The 14,973-nt window shown below is 49.2% G+C and overlaps 1 protein-coding gene across 12 annotated transcripts in view; it reads left to right on the forward strand.

Annotated features, from left to right (window-relative positions):
- The window catches only part of PTK2 (protein tyrosine kinase 2), a 264,175-nt gene that overhangs the window by 148,853 nt on the left and 100,349 nt on the right, over positions 1 to 14,973 (forward strand). For all 12 annotated transcript variants that reach the window (XM_087864579.1, XM_087864566.1, XM_087864570.1 and 9 more), the window contains 4 exons: positions 5,812 to 5,952; positions 6,457 to 6,534; positions 13,038 to 13,145; positions 14,658 to 14,775. In XM_087864579.1, the coding sequence (XP_087720705.1) occupies positions 5,812 to 5,952; positions 6,457 to 6,534; positions 13,038 to 13,145; positions 14,658 to 14,775 (445 nt within the window). The remainder of the gene's footprint in view (positions 1 to 5,811; positions 5,953 to 6,456; positions 6,535 to 13,037; positions 13,146 to 14,657; positions 14,776 to 14,973) is intronic.

Below are 14,973 nucleotides of genomic sequence, written 5' to 3' on the forward strand. Positions count from 1 at the left end.
TATTAGGCTGACTAATATAAAATTACTTCGTTGTTCACAGTGGCTAAGTAGTAGCGATTCCTAATGATCCAACCTCATGCTGAAGAAGTATCACATTCTGCGTGGTTTTCTCTCTCTCCAGGGATTGGTTTCAAACTGAACAGCATTCATAGATAGACGCCTTGTTTCCTAAATCCAGGCCTACACAAAGCGAGGGTTGAAACTATAATTAGGGACAGAACGCGCACCGGTCTTGCTTGCTCCAGCCGGTTCTGGAAGCGTATTGATTAACGTGGGCATAGTCCAGAAGGTTAGATCCTGTGGAGTTGTTTCCTCGCTGAGACAGTAGGAAACAGCCGGTGCTGTCTACAAGATCCTTTTCATAAGAACTTGTCTGGGGCCCCCTCAGACCGCAGGATTTTCTAGTTCTTGTCTGGCTTTGGACACCGGAGGCTTGGAGCAGCATGGAAGTCCAGACTGTGAGAAAGCGTGGGCACTCCCTCCTGACCAAGTGCCGCGGCAGTTGCCAGGTGTCAGGGTTGTTTCTGTGAGCACAGGGAACTAGTCCTGAATGGATCCTGGGGCCACTGTCATCCAAGACTTCTGCTTCTTAGCGTGGTGCCGGGCCGCCTACGAGAGCAGCCTTCAGGGGGCTGGCACCTGTCCGCGGGCTTGGCTGCCTGAGACAGATGCGGGAAAGAGTGCTTTGGACCCTCTGTGTGTCAACACATTCGTAGTTGCCACGTGCCCCAGAGCACGGGGCTGATGGCTTCCATCCCCTCGCAGAATTTGCGCACTCCTTGGTGTTCCTAGGTCCTCAGAACACACCGTTGCCTGAGGGAAAGGTCAGAAGGTGGAGTCATGGGCCCAGGAAGAGCACTGAGGGGGAGGAGGGCGAAGGAGCAGGACCCGGCCTCGCATTTCCACCTCAAGCGGTCCTGCTGCTGGCGGTCGGTGGGAGGACAGAACACTGAAGGGGGGCAGGGTGGGGAGCAGTCGTGTCACGGGATCAGTGCAACAGTGAGGAGCCACAGGGGACAAGGGGGTGCTACACTGTATTTTTACACACGTGCACATATTTACCTGTTACATGTGAGGTTTTTTTTATAACCAGCTTTGTAATGTTTAAAAAAAAACCCTGGAAAGCAGGAGTTCTGCACACTAACATCACCGAGTTTGCTGTAATAAAGAACCAACCCCATGAGCTCATGAGCACACTTGTTCCCTCCCTCATAATTTCACCAGCTGTCTTCTACCAAAACTTTTGGCTGCAATTTTTGGTGCTACATGGAAGGCGAAGGATAATAGGGTGGGACAGTGTCCTTTCTTTGTTCTTGAACCTGCCCAACCTTTAAGATACTTGTTAGGCACCCAGTGTGTGCTGTGTGCCGTGTGCTGGCCGGGCTCCTACCCTAACTGTGGCTTGTTGAAATGCCTGCACCCCCAATGCTCTGGTCACTCAGCCAGCTTCAGCCCCCAAGCTGACGGTCTCCAGGAGGGGGAGAGATGCTCTCACTGGGACCATAGACGCTGGTGCTAGGCTGGTCGGGCTGCGGTCCTGGCTCTGCCATGCAGCTCTGAAATTTGGGGTCTTTGTTGTCTCTGTGCCTCCATTTCCTCATTGGTAAGCTGGAGGTGATAGAAGAACTTCTCTCTGAGGGTGCTGCAGAGGTAGAGGGAGGCTGGAGACGAGAGGGCAGCTGTGCCCTCCGTGAGCCTCCCTAAGTGGCCCGTGACGACACGGCCCCGGACTTGACTGCTGCTCTCTGAGGCTGAATCTCTCATCCACCACGTTCTTCCTCCTGACCCTGTGGCCTCGAGGCATCTCACGCTCAGTATCCCACTTGCATAGTTAGATGATTCAGTTTCCTAAGTACCCAAGGGTTGAAGCTGCAGAGTGAGGTGATCAGTTCATGTTTTAAAAAGAGCACCTGGCATCAGTGTGTCAGGTAAGTAGATGGTACCCCTGGGGGGCTGTCACAGAGGTCCGGCAAGAGTGGGGCTCTTGTGGTGGAAAGCAACAGAGGACACCATATGCATTTTGGAGAAGCACTAGCAGGACTTGGGGGTATAGTGGGTTTGAGGGGTTAGGGAAAAGAGGGGTCGGGGCTGCCACCTGGGTTTCTACCTTTAAGCAGTTGGGAGATGGGCCAAGATGGGGGTACTGAGCCTGGAGTGCAATCACAAGTTCTCTTCGTGGCCTGTCCACTTTCAGATGTGTGGGAAGCCCAGTGGAAACCTCAGGTGGGTGGGTGGATGTGTGTGAGTCTGACGCTCAAGATGAGACTTGAGCTTCTCGGCTTGAAGGAGAGCCTCCTGTCTCCACCACTTCAGAGAGAAACTTTTGGGTGACACGTTTTTGAAAGCATTGCACAAATGAGCAGGTGTAAGTGTAGAGTATTGTCAGTTTCTAAACAAGTGGCTGGTTGGGAATTGGCCACAAGACAGAGAATTGGCTTCTTTTCTGGACCTCTTTGACGTGGTTCGAATCACAGCATGTCATTACTCATCTGCTCTGAGTGCAGTATTCTTCTTAGAGGCACGAGTGACTACATCGACTTTTTATTAGTCTTAATAGAAATGATTGGTCCCTGTGTTCTAGTCCCCATGCTCCTTGGACAGCCACCCTTTGCAGCCGCTACCATATTCTACTTTATGGTGTCCTGCCTTGTAGGAAGAGTTGGAGGGCATTCTGGGGCTTTCTGTGCACTGGTTTTCTCCTTTGATGGGCACGTGAGCAGCTGGCAGCAGTATTCCCTGCCTCAGACGGTTGAAATCAAAGAAATCAGAGCTGCCTTCCCACTTACATGCTAGAGAGTGAAGTATCCTCAGTTACGGGACGGACCAGATTTTATTTCCATTTTGTCTGTTTCCGTGTGGTTAGGGTATTGTGCTCTTACTCAGGTCTCCGTGGCCGGTCTACACGCTCCTGATGGAGAGCTGGACCTAACAGGCCACAAGAATGTTTGCAAAGCCTGAAGTCAGAACAACTATTGCATACCATCTCAGCCTGTGGTAAGAGTGGCCTTTTCAGTCCCTTGGCGCATGGCCAGTGCTTAGATGGGCATTCCCCAAAATATGTTTCCCAGACTTTTTTTTACAGCATCCAAGGCTAACCGTGCATTTACTGCGTGAACATATGCTGGTGAAACCGTGCTCACCTTGAGTCTGTTTTCCTTCTCTTCAGTTTAGACTGTGTGATCTGCAACTGTAATTAATCCTCGTCAGCATACCTAAAGTTCCACACTGTCCTACGCACCCGTCAGCCCCAGCCCTGGTTAAAACCAGCTCTTGGCCTTCTGACCTGGCCGCGGCCCCCTCTCCTTTCCCACCTCCACTTGGTTGGTGGGAGCCAGCTGTGAATCCGTCAGCTGGTGCACTCTGACAGTGCTGTCCCCAGCCCTGTCCTCTCCTGAGCTCCAGATCTGTGTGCCACTGTCTGCCTGATGGTTCAGGTCCAAAGAGATAAGGGTCGCACCCACGTCCAGAGTCGGTGGGACTTTATTTTCACCAAGTCTGCCCCTTCCGTTTACCCCTCTGTTCCATCCAGAGACCTCGTCCTGCCTAGGTGCTTGTTTTCCTGCCATCCCGCATACAGTCATCCGAGTGTCCCAAAGCTGCCTGGCTCTGTCCTTCAACACCAGCTTAGGGTCCATGCCACTAGTGTTTCTCAGGTGGCCTATTTCAGGTCCCTGGCCAGTCTTTTTGCTTCTCACACCCTCCTCTACACCTTCTGTGTGAGAGCAGCATGAGCCTTTAAAATGAAGGTCATGTACCATAGGTATGTCGCAGCACCTCCCTTGGCTCTTTGAACCCTGTCCTCTGCCTGTCTCGTCCTCTTGCACTGTCTTCATCCCCAGTAACTGCAGGCTACCGGGACTCTGTCCCACTCTTTGACCAGAGCTCGTAGCTGTCAGCTCACTCTCTGCAGTATCCCAGATCCAGTAATCCCTTGGCCACACGGGGGCCTTCAAGCCACTGTAGGTGGGCTGTCACCTCCATGTGCCGCTCCCTGGTGGGCCACCTCCTAGCTGTCTGAGCAGCCACAGCTCCCTGACCTGCTAAGGTGAGCATGCTCTGTAGGGTGCGGCCCCTCACGTCCTCTCTGCCCCCTGCCCCCAGCCTTCTCCAGTTTGCTGACTCTGATTCCTGTCTGAGTGCAGCTCGCTCTGAGCTCCCAGCTGGGCCCCTGGTCTCCTCCAAGATCTTCACTGGCCAGCCTGCTTCCCCACAGGCCTGCCATTTCAGTTCATGGTAACTCTTACCTCTCGGTGAATCTTGTTGGTTCTGTTGTTCAGAAGAAATCCACTGTTTTCTCACCCCTTTCTGTTTCTGTACTTGTGTGGACTCTGCTCGCCTCTTGCCTAGATTACTTCGGTAGCCTCCTGCTTGGTCTCTCCGGCTTCCTTCATACCAGTCGCAGCACGGTAGCCAGTGTTCCTCTTGGCATCTGCGTCGGATCACACCACTCTACCCGAGGCGCCCAAGGACTTTGTCTCTTCCCAGGGTGAAAGCCGAGTGCTTACTGTGGCTGGCTTCCCCCAGCCCTCTTCCTCAGACCTTGTCCTGCATCCTTTGCCCACTGGCCTCCCCGCGCTGCTGCTGACACACCACGGACTATGGGCTTGCTGCCTGGGGGGCCCTTTCCTCCACCATCCTGATGCTCATGGTGCATCGGGAGAACACCCAAACGTGCAGAAAAGGTCTGGAAGATCACCTGGGATCCCACTACACAGAAGAAGGGCATAGTTGTTCCGTCTCCTTCTCTGTGTGTGGATACGTGTGTACCCCTGTGCTCACATGTACCTGTGTGAGTCCCGTCAACGGTGCTCTCGTTTTAAAGGCATCTGTACTGCACGTACAGATTGTTTCACCAGATTCTTTCACTGAACACCATGATCAGGATTTCCTCGTCAGTAAATTAGTTCCACACAACAGTCTTGAGGGCTGCGTGCGATGTGGGCAGACACGTTACGATGCGTGTAACCCAGCTGCTACTATAAATAGTTCTGCACTGAACCTCCTTGTTGCTCAGTCCTTGTGAGTTCTTTAATCATTTCTAAAGACGAATGTCTTGGAATTTAATCTCTGGTTTCAGAATTGTACTTTCTTTAAACTATTTTTATTTGTGCTGCCAAATTGCCCTTCAAAAAGGTTGTATCGACTTGCCCTCCTAACAGTAGGATATGTGAGTGCCTTCATATCTAAGTTTTTGCCAGCTCCCCATCATGTGCATAGACCGTATGTGTTTTTTATTTTATTTTTTATGTTTAATTTTTTAGATAGTATGTATTTTTTAATACCTAACTTTTTACCACATGTTCTAATAAGCAAATTACTGCCTTATAAATTTTTATTTAAGAAGTAAAGCTTGGAGGGGCGCCTGGGTGGCACAGCGGTTAAGCGCCTGCCTTCGGCTCAGGGCGTGATCTCGGCGTTATGGGATCGAGCCCCACATCAGGCTCTTCAGCTATGAGCCTGCTTCTTCCTCTCCCACTCCCCCTGCTTGTGTTCCCTCTCTCGCTGGCTGTCTCTATCTCTGTCAAATAAATAAATAAAATCTTTAAAAAAAAAAAAAAAAAAAAAAAGAAGTAAAGCTTGGAATCACTGAACTATGTACTTAAAAAGGGTTAGGATGCTATGTGTTATACTATGTGCATTTTATTACAGCTACTTAAAAAAGGAAATAGGCTTTGACAAATAGTGGCATTTCATAGTAATGTGAACATACGTGGGGGCGAGTGGTGGGAGGGAAAGATAGCTTCTTTGACGTTTGTTGTTGTTGCTGTGTGTTGTTGACTCTAAAATGATTTTTGTGATTTTATTATGCAGGCCAAAACACTAAGAAAGCTGATCCAACAGACATTTAGACAGTTTGCCAACCTTAATAGAGAAGAAAGTATTTTGAAGTTCTTTGAGATCCTCTCCCCAGTGTACAGATTTGATAAAGAATGCTTCAAGTGTGCTCTGGGTGTAAGTATGGGGACATGGGAAAGGTGGACTGGGTTTCATTTCTCTTGCTTTTTCTTATCCATGTATGTCTAAATTTCCGATTGAAATTTGGTCACATTTTTAACAACATGAAAATACTTGTCATTTTACAGTGGGGGAGAATGGAAAAAGAAAATATATCAGTGTGAGGATGAACTCATCCTTTTTTAAAAGCATGCCTGTGTTGATAATTAGATTTGTTTATTCCAGCCCAGTGATCCATTGATTAACTGTTCTCTCTGGGCTAGTTTACCTGTTCAAATAATCTTTCCAAAGAAACCATTAGCTTCAGACCCACCAGATCCTGGATCGGTGAAGTTACAGGTACTTCGTAGTGCTTGGTTGGATAGATGAATCGCAAGCTAAGCCAGCCCCCCCACCCCGCCTCCACCCCCACCTTGGTCCTTTAATGTGTCCATGTTTTCATCTAAAATATTTCTTTTTTCTTCTGGGACCTTTGTTATTACCTGTTTTACCCTTCAAAAGTCAAGCTGGATTATTTCGGTGGAACTGGCAATTGGCCCAGAAGAAGGAATCAGTTACCTCACGGACAAGGGCTGCAACGTAAGTGTGCTTTGGTGACGTCTCGGGACTGCCTTGCACTGACACTCCTCACACTGGACCTTATTGCAGACAAAGATGAATCCTGCCCCTTCCCAGTCTCTAGCCCCCACCCTGAGAGGGGCCGCTGTCCTGAGTTCTGTATCATTGATGAACTCTTTAGTAAATGCTGCGGGGTCAGCTGGGCATTCACAGAGAAAAAGCAGGGTTTCTGACCCCGTCACACACCGTAACAAAACCCATTCCGGATGGAGTATTGAGCTACATGTGAAAGACAAATGGTAAAAGTCGTAGAGGAGAACATAGGGGAATAACTCTGTAAATTTGGGGTAGGCAGAGATTCCTTACACAGGACTTACAACGTGCTAACTCTGAAAGACAATTCTGATAAATTAGAGTACATTGAAATCAAAAGATGGTAGAAAGGCAAGCCAGATATTTGCATTAGTATTTTTGACAATAGACTCCTACGCCAGGATAAAGACTGGCAGTAGATCATTAAGTAAAGGGCAGACGACCCAAGAGGATATCCAAATAGTCTAGAGATAAACGAGAAGGTGTTGGGCCTTGGAGTCACCAGATATGCGCACTGTGGTGCTACTGCATGTCTGCTGGGATGGCTAAAATGAGAAGGAGACGGAATACCAAATGTTGACAAGAGTGTGGCCCAGTGGGAGCTTTTCTACGCTGATGGTAAGAGCAGCCTTTGGACTGGCCTCTTCAGGACAGTGTGGTGTTATCTATTTTCACCACTTACAGGTTGTTGTGGTCATAGCCTTTAGGTTTCATTTGCGGTGTCCTATATTTTCTTGCAATGTTGTCTCTGTCCTTTTCACATGTGCGTCTTTAACCCACCTGGAATCCACCTAGGGTCCTCAGGTGAGGTCACAGGTAGAGCCCTGACCGTGGTCAAGAGCGACAGGCTCTGGAGGACGTGGCCACGGTTTCCACCTTGATTCATGCTCCGTGCTGGCCTTTGACTTTGGGCCCGTCCCTCCACAGTTGGCTTGTGTTTCCTTGCTGGTAAAATGGCCGTAATAATTTCAACCACCTAATGGGGTTGGGAAGATAATTAAATAATGAGCTCAGTCATGGCCTCACACAAAGGACTCACGTAGCAATTTGGGGGTCACCACTGTTACGTCATTGCTGTTGTCAGCAAGGTGCATCAGTCATGTAATCTTTTACCGCCTGCGGTGCACCTCGGGGTCTTCTGTTCGGGGACCCTGTCCAGTTGTATCTTTCTGCATCTGCTCCATGCAGCACAAAAAAATCTTGTCTTTTCTTTTTAGTATATGAACTGCCGAAGTGAGCACAATCTGGACTTTTGTTTTTTGTATTGACTTTATAAGGACGTTAAGGGATATTAAAAGGTATAATGATTTATTTCATCAGGTGAATTAGGGTCTTTTTATGATTTTACGTCCTGAAATATTTGAAGCCAGAATGGGAATTGCATGTTTTTCAGGTGAGGTAGCCTGGGTCTGCGTGGCCCCTGCTGCCCCCTCAGCGACAGGCGTGCCAGCGCCCCTCCCGCCCTTCCCACAGCTGTACCGCTGCTCAGGGTGTCCACTTCTTGTCGCCTGTGGTAACTCGCGTTCTGTAAGCGTGTCCTCTGCCTCCCGCGTTTTCAGGTTGTCACCATGGAGCTGTATTTCAGGGTTCTCTCGTCATCTTTCTGGTGACTTCAGTCTTGCACCTGGTGTCACGCCCCCACGCGTCTTTGGGGGTTTGGCTCTCACAGACGTGCGGACGGCTTGTCTGTTGTAGCGGCCCTTCATAGGCAAGCTCAGAAATCAGGGTCACAGCGTTGCTGTTCCTTTTCCTTCGTGTCGGCATTGATCTTGGCAGACCCCCTTTCCCAATCTTGTTGGCTTGTTTTTAGCCTTTCTCCTATTGTTCCCTTTGGGTGTTTCTTTCCAGTATATTCTCATTTACTTTGGAGGCCATTCAACTTTTAATGTCTTATCAGTGTTGGTAGATGGTGTTCTCCTTTTGCTGTATTTCTGTACAGCTTGAAGTTTTATTTCTTTCATCATAGCATTATTTAGGAGGATGTTAAATTTCGAGTAGCTCTGCGGGTTTGGGTCTCACTGTTATCATTTCTAATGTTACTGGCCAAAGAGCAGAGAACAGGTTTTTTACATGTTAATTGTTGTGAATGTGTTCCGGTCTTCTTTATAGGCAAAGATATGGTTGATTTTTATCAATGTTCTAGGAAAAAATGTCTATTTTTCTCTGAGACTATGAGGATCTCTGTCCTCTGAAAAAGTTGCTGGTTGTATAAAGTAGACGGAAACTAGGATGGTGGCGGTCAGGTTAGAGCTCCGGAAGTCCCTATAAAATCCGTCCTGCTTGCATTTCTGCCTGCCACTCCCGCCCTCCCGTCCTGCGCCTTCCATGGGTGAACGTCATGCTTCTGGTAAGACCACCCCTGGCTGTGTAGCGACCCCCATGTCTCTTCTGCTGTCTTTCCTGCACCAGTAGATGCTTCCAATCTACTGGGCCATTCCCTTTAGCATAGAAAAATGTCATCCTAAAAATGTTGTCCCTCAAACCCAGCCCACGTTTCCTCTCTCCTTTATTGCAAAAGTGCTTGGCACGTGGCCATTGAGCACCTGGTGACGCATGGCTGCTCCAAGCCGAGCTGATCTAAGTGCACTGCCTGGGTTCCTCCCATTCTCTCTTCCGCCCCTGCCGGCACCGCGGCACCCGCCCAGCCTCCGCCAGGGGGGATGGTGACCCTCATGCAGCGGGGCCCACTTGGTACTTCTGAGTCCTTATCTACTTCACCTGATTGCTGGGTCGTCTTATTCTCCAGCACTGCTCAGTACAAGTATGATGGAAGCTGCCTACGGACTTTTCAATGTTCTAGTAACCACATTTTAAAAGGTAAAAATGAATTTTAATAATATATCTTATGTATCCCAGTATATCCAAGATAGCATCATTTCAAGGTATCATCCATATAAAAGTTATGGAGATATTTTATATTGCTTTTATTATAGTGAGTCTTTGAAATTGCATGCATTCTGCATTTCCATCATACCTCAGTTTGGACCAGCCACGAACCACCAGGTGCTCCGTAGCTACACGTGGCTTCCTGCTACTGTACCAGACAGCACAGCTCTGCAGGCGCCTCTGCACACACTTTCCCTCTCTTTGGGCCCATGAGGACTACTTTTGTGCCTTGTCTGGAGTGTTGCATTGGCAAGTTTGCATGTGTATTTGTGTAGCTGCTTGGTGCTGGGCGGTGAGCCGGAAGCCAGGGCCCAGCGCAGAGTGAAATCCATATGGCTGGCTTCATGGGGCCCAAGGCCCACTCTTCGTTCTCAGTGAGACTTGTTCTGAGGCCTCATCATTTCCTCCTGCCCCTCCCCAAAGTAGATATAGTTTTAGACAGTATCCTCAGTTGCTTTGTTGTGGTCCTTTTCACAGTTGTGATTATATGCTCCCTTGTGGGATTGTTTATGTCTGGATTTACGTCATCCTTGTTCACTGCTGTATTCCTGGTACCTAGAACAGAGCCCAGCTCCTCATAAGTTCTCAGAGTCATTCATTCACTCCCCCAGGTACCAGGCACGGCCCTCCTTGCTTGCGAGAAGTGGTAGACAGGATGGGTGCCCACCACTAGGCCACCCTCATGGCGCTTTTAGTCTGTTTGTGAGAACGACTATAAGAAAGAAGATAAGCAACAGAAATAATCTAGTCATGAGAGAGGGCTGCAGTAGGGTGGTGTGAGAGTGTCTGGTGTCCCATTTACAGTGGTGGTCAGTGTTGGCCCCTCCCAACCCTGTCTTCTTTTAGCAGATATTTTTTAAGAGCCTTTGCTAACTTGAAATAAAATCACAGAATATGCTTTGCACATAGAATTCCATAAGTTTATTTCAGTATGTCCATACACAGCACAGAGACAGGCGGACGTTACAGGAGAGTCAGAGCTGGGTACTGAGCATGTTCATCTGAGAGAGGGCCCCCGGAAGTCCTCCCTTACAAGTAGTATAGAAAAGTGACAAGGGGAAGTTAATGCGACTGACCTTGGGGTCCTGTCAGAATGAAGCAGAAACACAGTAGCTTAAAAGAAGAAGAAGAAGAAGAATATAATAATATCCATGACTTAAATTTCTCATGGTACTTTGGATTATAAGATGGCGATAAGAGGAATATTTTAATATAATCATTTAATGAGACTGGTTGAGATGTCCCTTATTTCATGCATCACCAGCTTAATAACATTTGATTCCTGGTCTGGTAGAAGGAGCCCCATGTCCTTTGTTACAGACGTGTGTGCATGGGGTCAGCAGCTCAAATACCAAACAAGCACTGCCCTCCCTAATGTCATTTTCCAAAATGGTGAGCAACTCATCATAGCATTCCAAAGATAGCAAAGTCAGTATTCCCTAAATTATACAGAAGTTGTGTTCCTGGAAAATTCAGTGCAGAGCATACTTTGTATTTTAAAAAAGACCTGGGTTCTAGAATCAGATTTCTTACCAACATGAATACACACCAGGACACTTGAAAGCCATTCAGGACATAGGACAGTTTTCGTTGTGAGGGAATTTCCTGTGTGTTATATCACGTCTCACAGCCCTGGTCGCCATTTATCTCTCTCATTATTCAGCCAACCAAAAACAACCCTCTGGGGCATGATTCTGCCCCGGAAAGACTAGAGTGCTTCCGATCAAGACAAGCTCATGATGAGAAATTAGGTCCAAGAGGCAGGCAGAGGACAGACCGGGTGGGTGTTTGCTTCCTTTTGCTGGCATCGTACCTGTTGAAGCAGGGGGCTGTCAGACCTGACTTACACTGTAAAGTACCTCCCTGGCTTCCAGGTAGGACAGGCACAGATCGAGGGAAATAGCTGCAAGGTTGATGCTTAACAGGGTACCAATGGTGATTGCGCTGCAGTGGTAGCTGGCTGGGTGGAAGGAAAACGCACAGACTCCGGGTGTGGAGCTGGGCTGGGTGTGGGAGAGGAAAGAGAGGAGCCGGTGATAATGCCTCCGTTTTTTGGCTCAGGAACAGGGTTGACTGGCTGGTGATGCCTCTTGCTGCACTGGGGAGGCTTGGAGGAGGAGCAGGTGTTAAAGGCAGATCCTGTGACTGTGCTGTGCACAGTCTGTCCCCGACGTCCCAAGCCCACAGAGAGTCATGTAGGTGGTTGGGTATATGTCCCAGTTCAGGGCTGGAGACGGTACTTGCACGATGGGGCTGGATGGTATTTGCTGGGCCACCACAGCTCAGGAGAAGGATGGGACCCAGTACAGAGTCCTGTGGCCCTCGATCATTTAGAGATGGAATAGAGGAGAAGCCAAAGGAACTGTGGAAGACAGAGAGGTAGGAGGGAGCACCACGTGGGCAGACGGCACAGAGGTGGAGAGAGGAGAGTGGGCAAGGGGCTGTGCTGCCTGCAGCTTGGACGTCTTAGAATGGGAAAGTGGAGGGCTGCCTCTGGGCTCCCGTCTGAAGGCCTCACAGAGCACACCTGTGCCTGAAAGCAAAGCTATAAAAATGTGCTGATGTGAAGGGAAGCTTGCTTGCTTGCTTGCTTGCTTGCTTGCTTGCTTTTTTTTTTTTTTAAGATTTTATTTATTTGAGAGAGAGAGTGCATGAGCTCAAGCCGGGGGGAGGGACAGAGGGAGAAGCAAACTCCCCGCCAAGCAGGGAGCCCTACACGAGGCTCGATCCCAGGACCCCAGGATTGTGACCTGAGTGGAAGGCAGACGCTTCACCGACTGAGTCACCCAGGCGCCCCTACGAGTCACTTTCTGAACCGTAATTCCAGCTCCGTCCCAGTGGCAGAATCTGGGCTGAGTGGAACCCTTGGTAGGAGAGGCCAATCCTCATGACATTGTAAGAGAAAGAGGCTATAATCGGGGTAATTGTTGTGAATAAATGTGTAGGAATCATCACAGCGAAGTGATCATTGTCATGAAATCCTAGAAGGATAAGGGACAAATGGGCTTTTTTTTTTTTTGTCTTCATAAGAAGAAAAGAGTTGATTCTAGTTGGAGAAATGAAGTCTCCCTTGGCATGTTTTTTTGGGAAGGGTCCTTTGGACACCTGCCAACTCCCTAGCCCCGTTACACTCAGAGACTTGCTTTAGTTCAGGGTGCACTGGGAGTGCACACGCGCCCCTCTCTCCATGGGAACGGGAGCAGGTTTCACATGTGGTTCCCCCCAAGGCCAGTGAGTGAGTCAAGTCCAGGACTTTATTCTGCTTCCTTCCTTCTCTGGGACCTGTGACTCACCCGTCCAGCCCTGACAGGTGGAGTGCTCCTGCTTGGCCATCAGGCACATTCCTCACCTGGCGGTTCCAGGACTGCTCCTAAGGAGGAGAAACCCCCCTGCGGGCTGATGGACCAGCAGCCTCTCCCCCAGACGCAGTCATCAGCAGGAGGTCCTCGGGAGAGTGGGATGGGGTGGGCACCGCGAGAGAGTCACGCAGTACCTGACAGGAGGCTTTATCTGGGGTCCCAAGTGGTTGCTTCTTCTCTCCCAAGCCCACACATCTGGCCGACTTCAATCAAGTGCAGACCATTCAGTATTCGAACAGCGAAGACAAGGACAGGAAGGGGATGCTGCAGCTGAAAATCGCCGGCGCCCCCGAGGTAAGGATGCCGTTGTCGTGGGTCGTCGGAATCCCACTTTCTCGTCTGTGGTGAGGTTCTGTTTCCAGTAGTAATGAGTACGTGCCCCCAAGAGTAGAGCAGGTGACAGATGGTAAAGTCGGTCAGGAGCATTCTTGTTGACGGTTGAAGATCTTGTGAACTACTGCGAACACACAGGTACCTCCCGTGAGCGGCGTCATTTCCCAGAGTGCTGTGCGTGGCGGTCCCTGGGCCGGGTCCCCTGCTAGCCGTACCTCCGCTGCTGCAGCTCCTGCCGGAGGGTCGCCCGCTGCTCTGACGCTTAGCACGGGAGCCAGGAGGGACACGGTCATCCTCAGAACCCAGCGAAAGAAGTTCTTTGAGATACTTTGTCCCCATTGTACAGCTGAGGAAGCCGAGCGCCTCCCAGAGCCCACGTTTTTAATCCGCATGCAGCGTGGCCCAGTCAGGATAGGGCATCATCTGGCCAGTACTGCATCAGGTGGCCCTCTCTGAGAGACAGGCAGAGAACGCTCACGTGTGGAGCAGTCGGAAGGCCTGCTGGCCCGGGCGGCTGTGCTTGCAGCACACAGGACCCCTGTCGTCTGCTCCACGCGGTGCACGGGGCGCTTTGCTGGCGGCAGCCTTTTCTCAGATGGGGTTTATCTGCCACGCTCCTCACTTGTTCTTTCTGCCTTGGGAGTGGTGACATTTCTGAGGCTCTAGGAAGTCCATTTGATTCTCAGAGGTGAATAAATGAAACCCTAAAATATGGAAACTATTGCCAGTTAAAATTTCCCGACAGCATCTCCGTAACAGTCTCGCTCAGCATCACCACTGTCAGAACTCCGCCCCCGCCCCGTCCCCCGGAACATGTAGGTCAGCGCAGGGCAGGTGTGGTGTTCTTGGACCAGGAGAGTGAGGAATACTGCTCGGGTTAGGGCATCCCTGTGTCTGGAAGGAAAATACACCTCTGATCATCTCCCAGATAATCTTTAATGATAAATCTTTAGGCAGTTTATCAAATTTGCAGATTTGATGGTGAAAAAAGTGATTTCTGACCTCTTAGGCAAAATGTGCTGTGCATGCTAAAAATAATGAGATTTTTAGTAACTTTCTTTAATGCTAGAAAAATTATGATGGATAATTGATAAAAATTTACTCTATGTTTAATTTCTAAAATAGGCCATACTTGAAATATACTGATTCTTTAAATTCTTCCCTTAATTAGATGTGCCAGAGGGGCCACTCTGAAGGGAAATATTTTTTTTTTGCCTCCTTTAGTTCTAGAAAATGAATCTCAGTTTAAGTGATTTTTCTGTTTTTGTCTGGGTCGCCTTCTGTCACATATTCTAGGAATAACGTCCTTAAATATCAAACTTCCTTTTTCACGCCAACCTTATGACAAATCTGTGTCGCTGTCACTCTTCTCTGTTTCCAAGTGTATCTAGAGATCTGATGTCATAGCGCAGCTGCCCCTTTGATGATTGCAAAGAACAATAACGCCTCTCTCTTGGTCTTTTCCCCTTTTAGCCTCTGACAGTGACAGCGCCGTCCCTAACCATCGCCGAGAATATGGCTGACTTGATAGATGGGTACTGCCGGCTGGTGAACGGGGCCACACAGTCTTTTATCATCAGACCCCAGAAAGGTGAGGTCCTGCTTCTGCTTGAGCAGTCCCACTGGGAGCTGTTAGGCGCGCTCACCCCAATAGCCTCTGCTTCTTCTTTTAGATGACTCTGCAGGCCAAACGACTAATTCAGCCCAGTATATCTGTATTCTTGGTTTTCCGGAGAAGTGGGGCAATGTGCAGCCTGTGAGCCGGGTTTGAATAGAAGAGCTTTGGGGA

This window comes from Ursus americanus, chromosome 9 (assembly GCF_024610735.1).
Source record: "Ursus americanus isolate L20-20 chromosome 9, mUrsAme1.1.p, whole genome shotgun sequence".
NCBI classification, from domain to species: Eukaryota; Metazoa; Chordata; class Mammalia; order Carnivora; family Ursidae; genus Ursus; species Ursus americanus.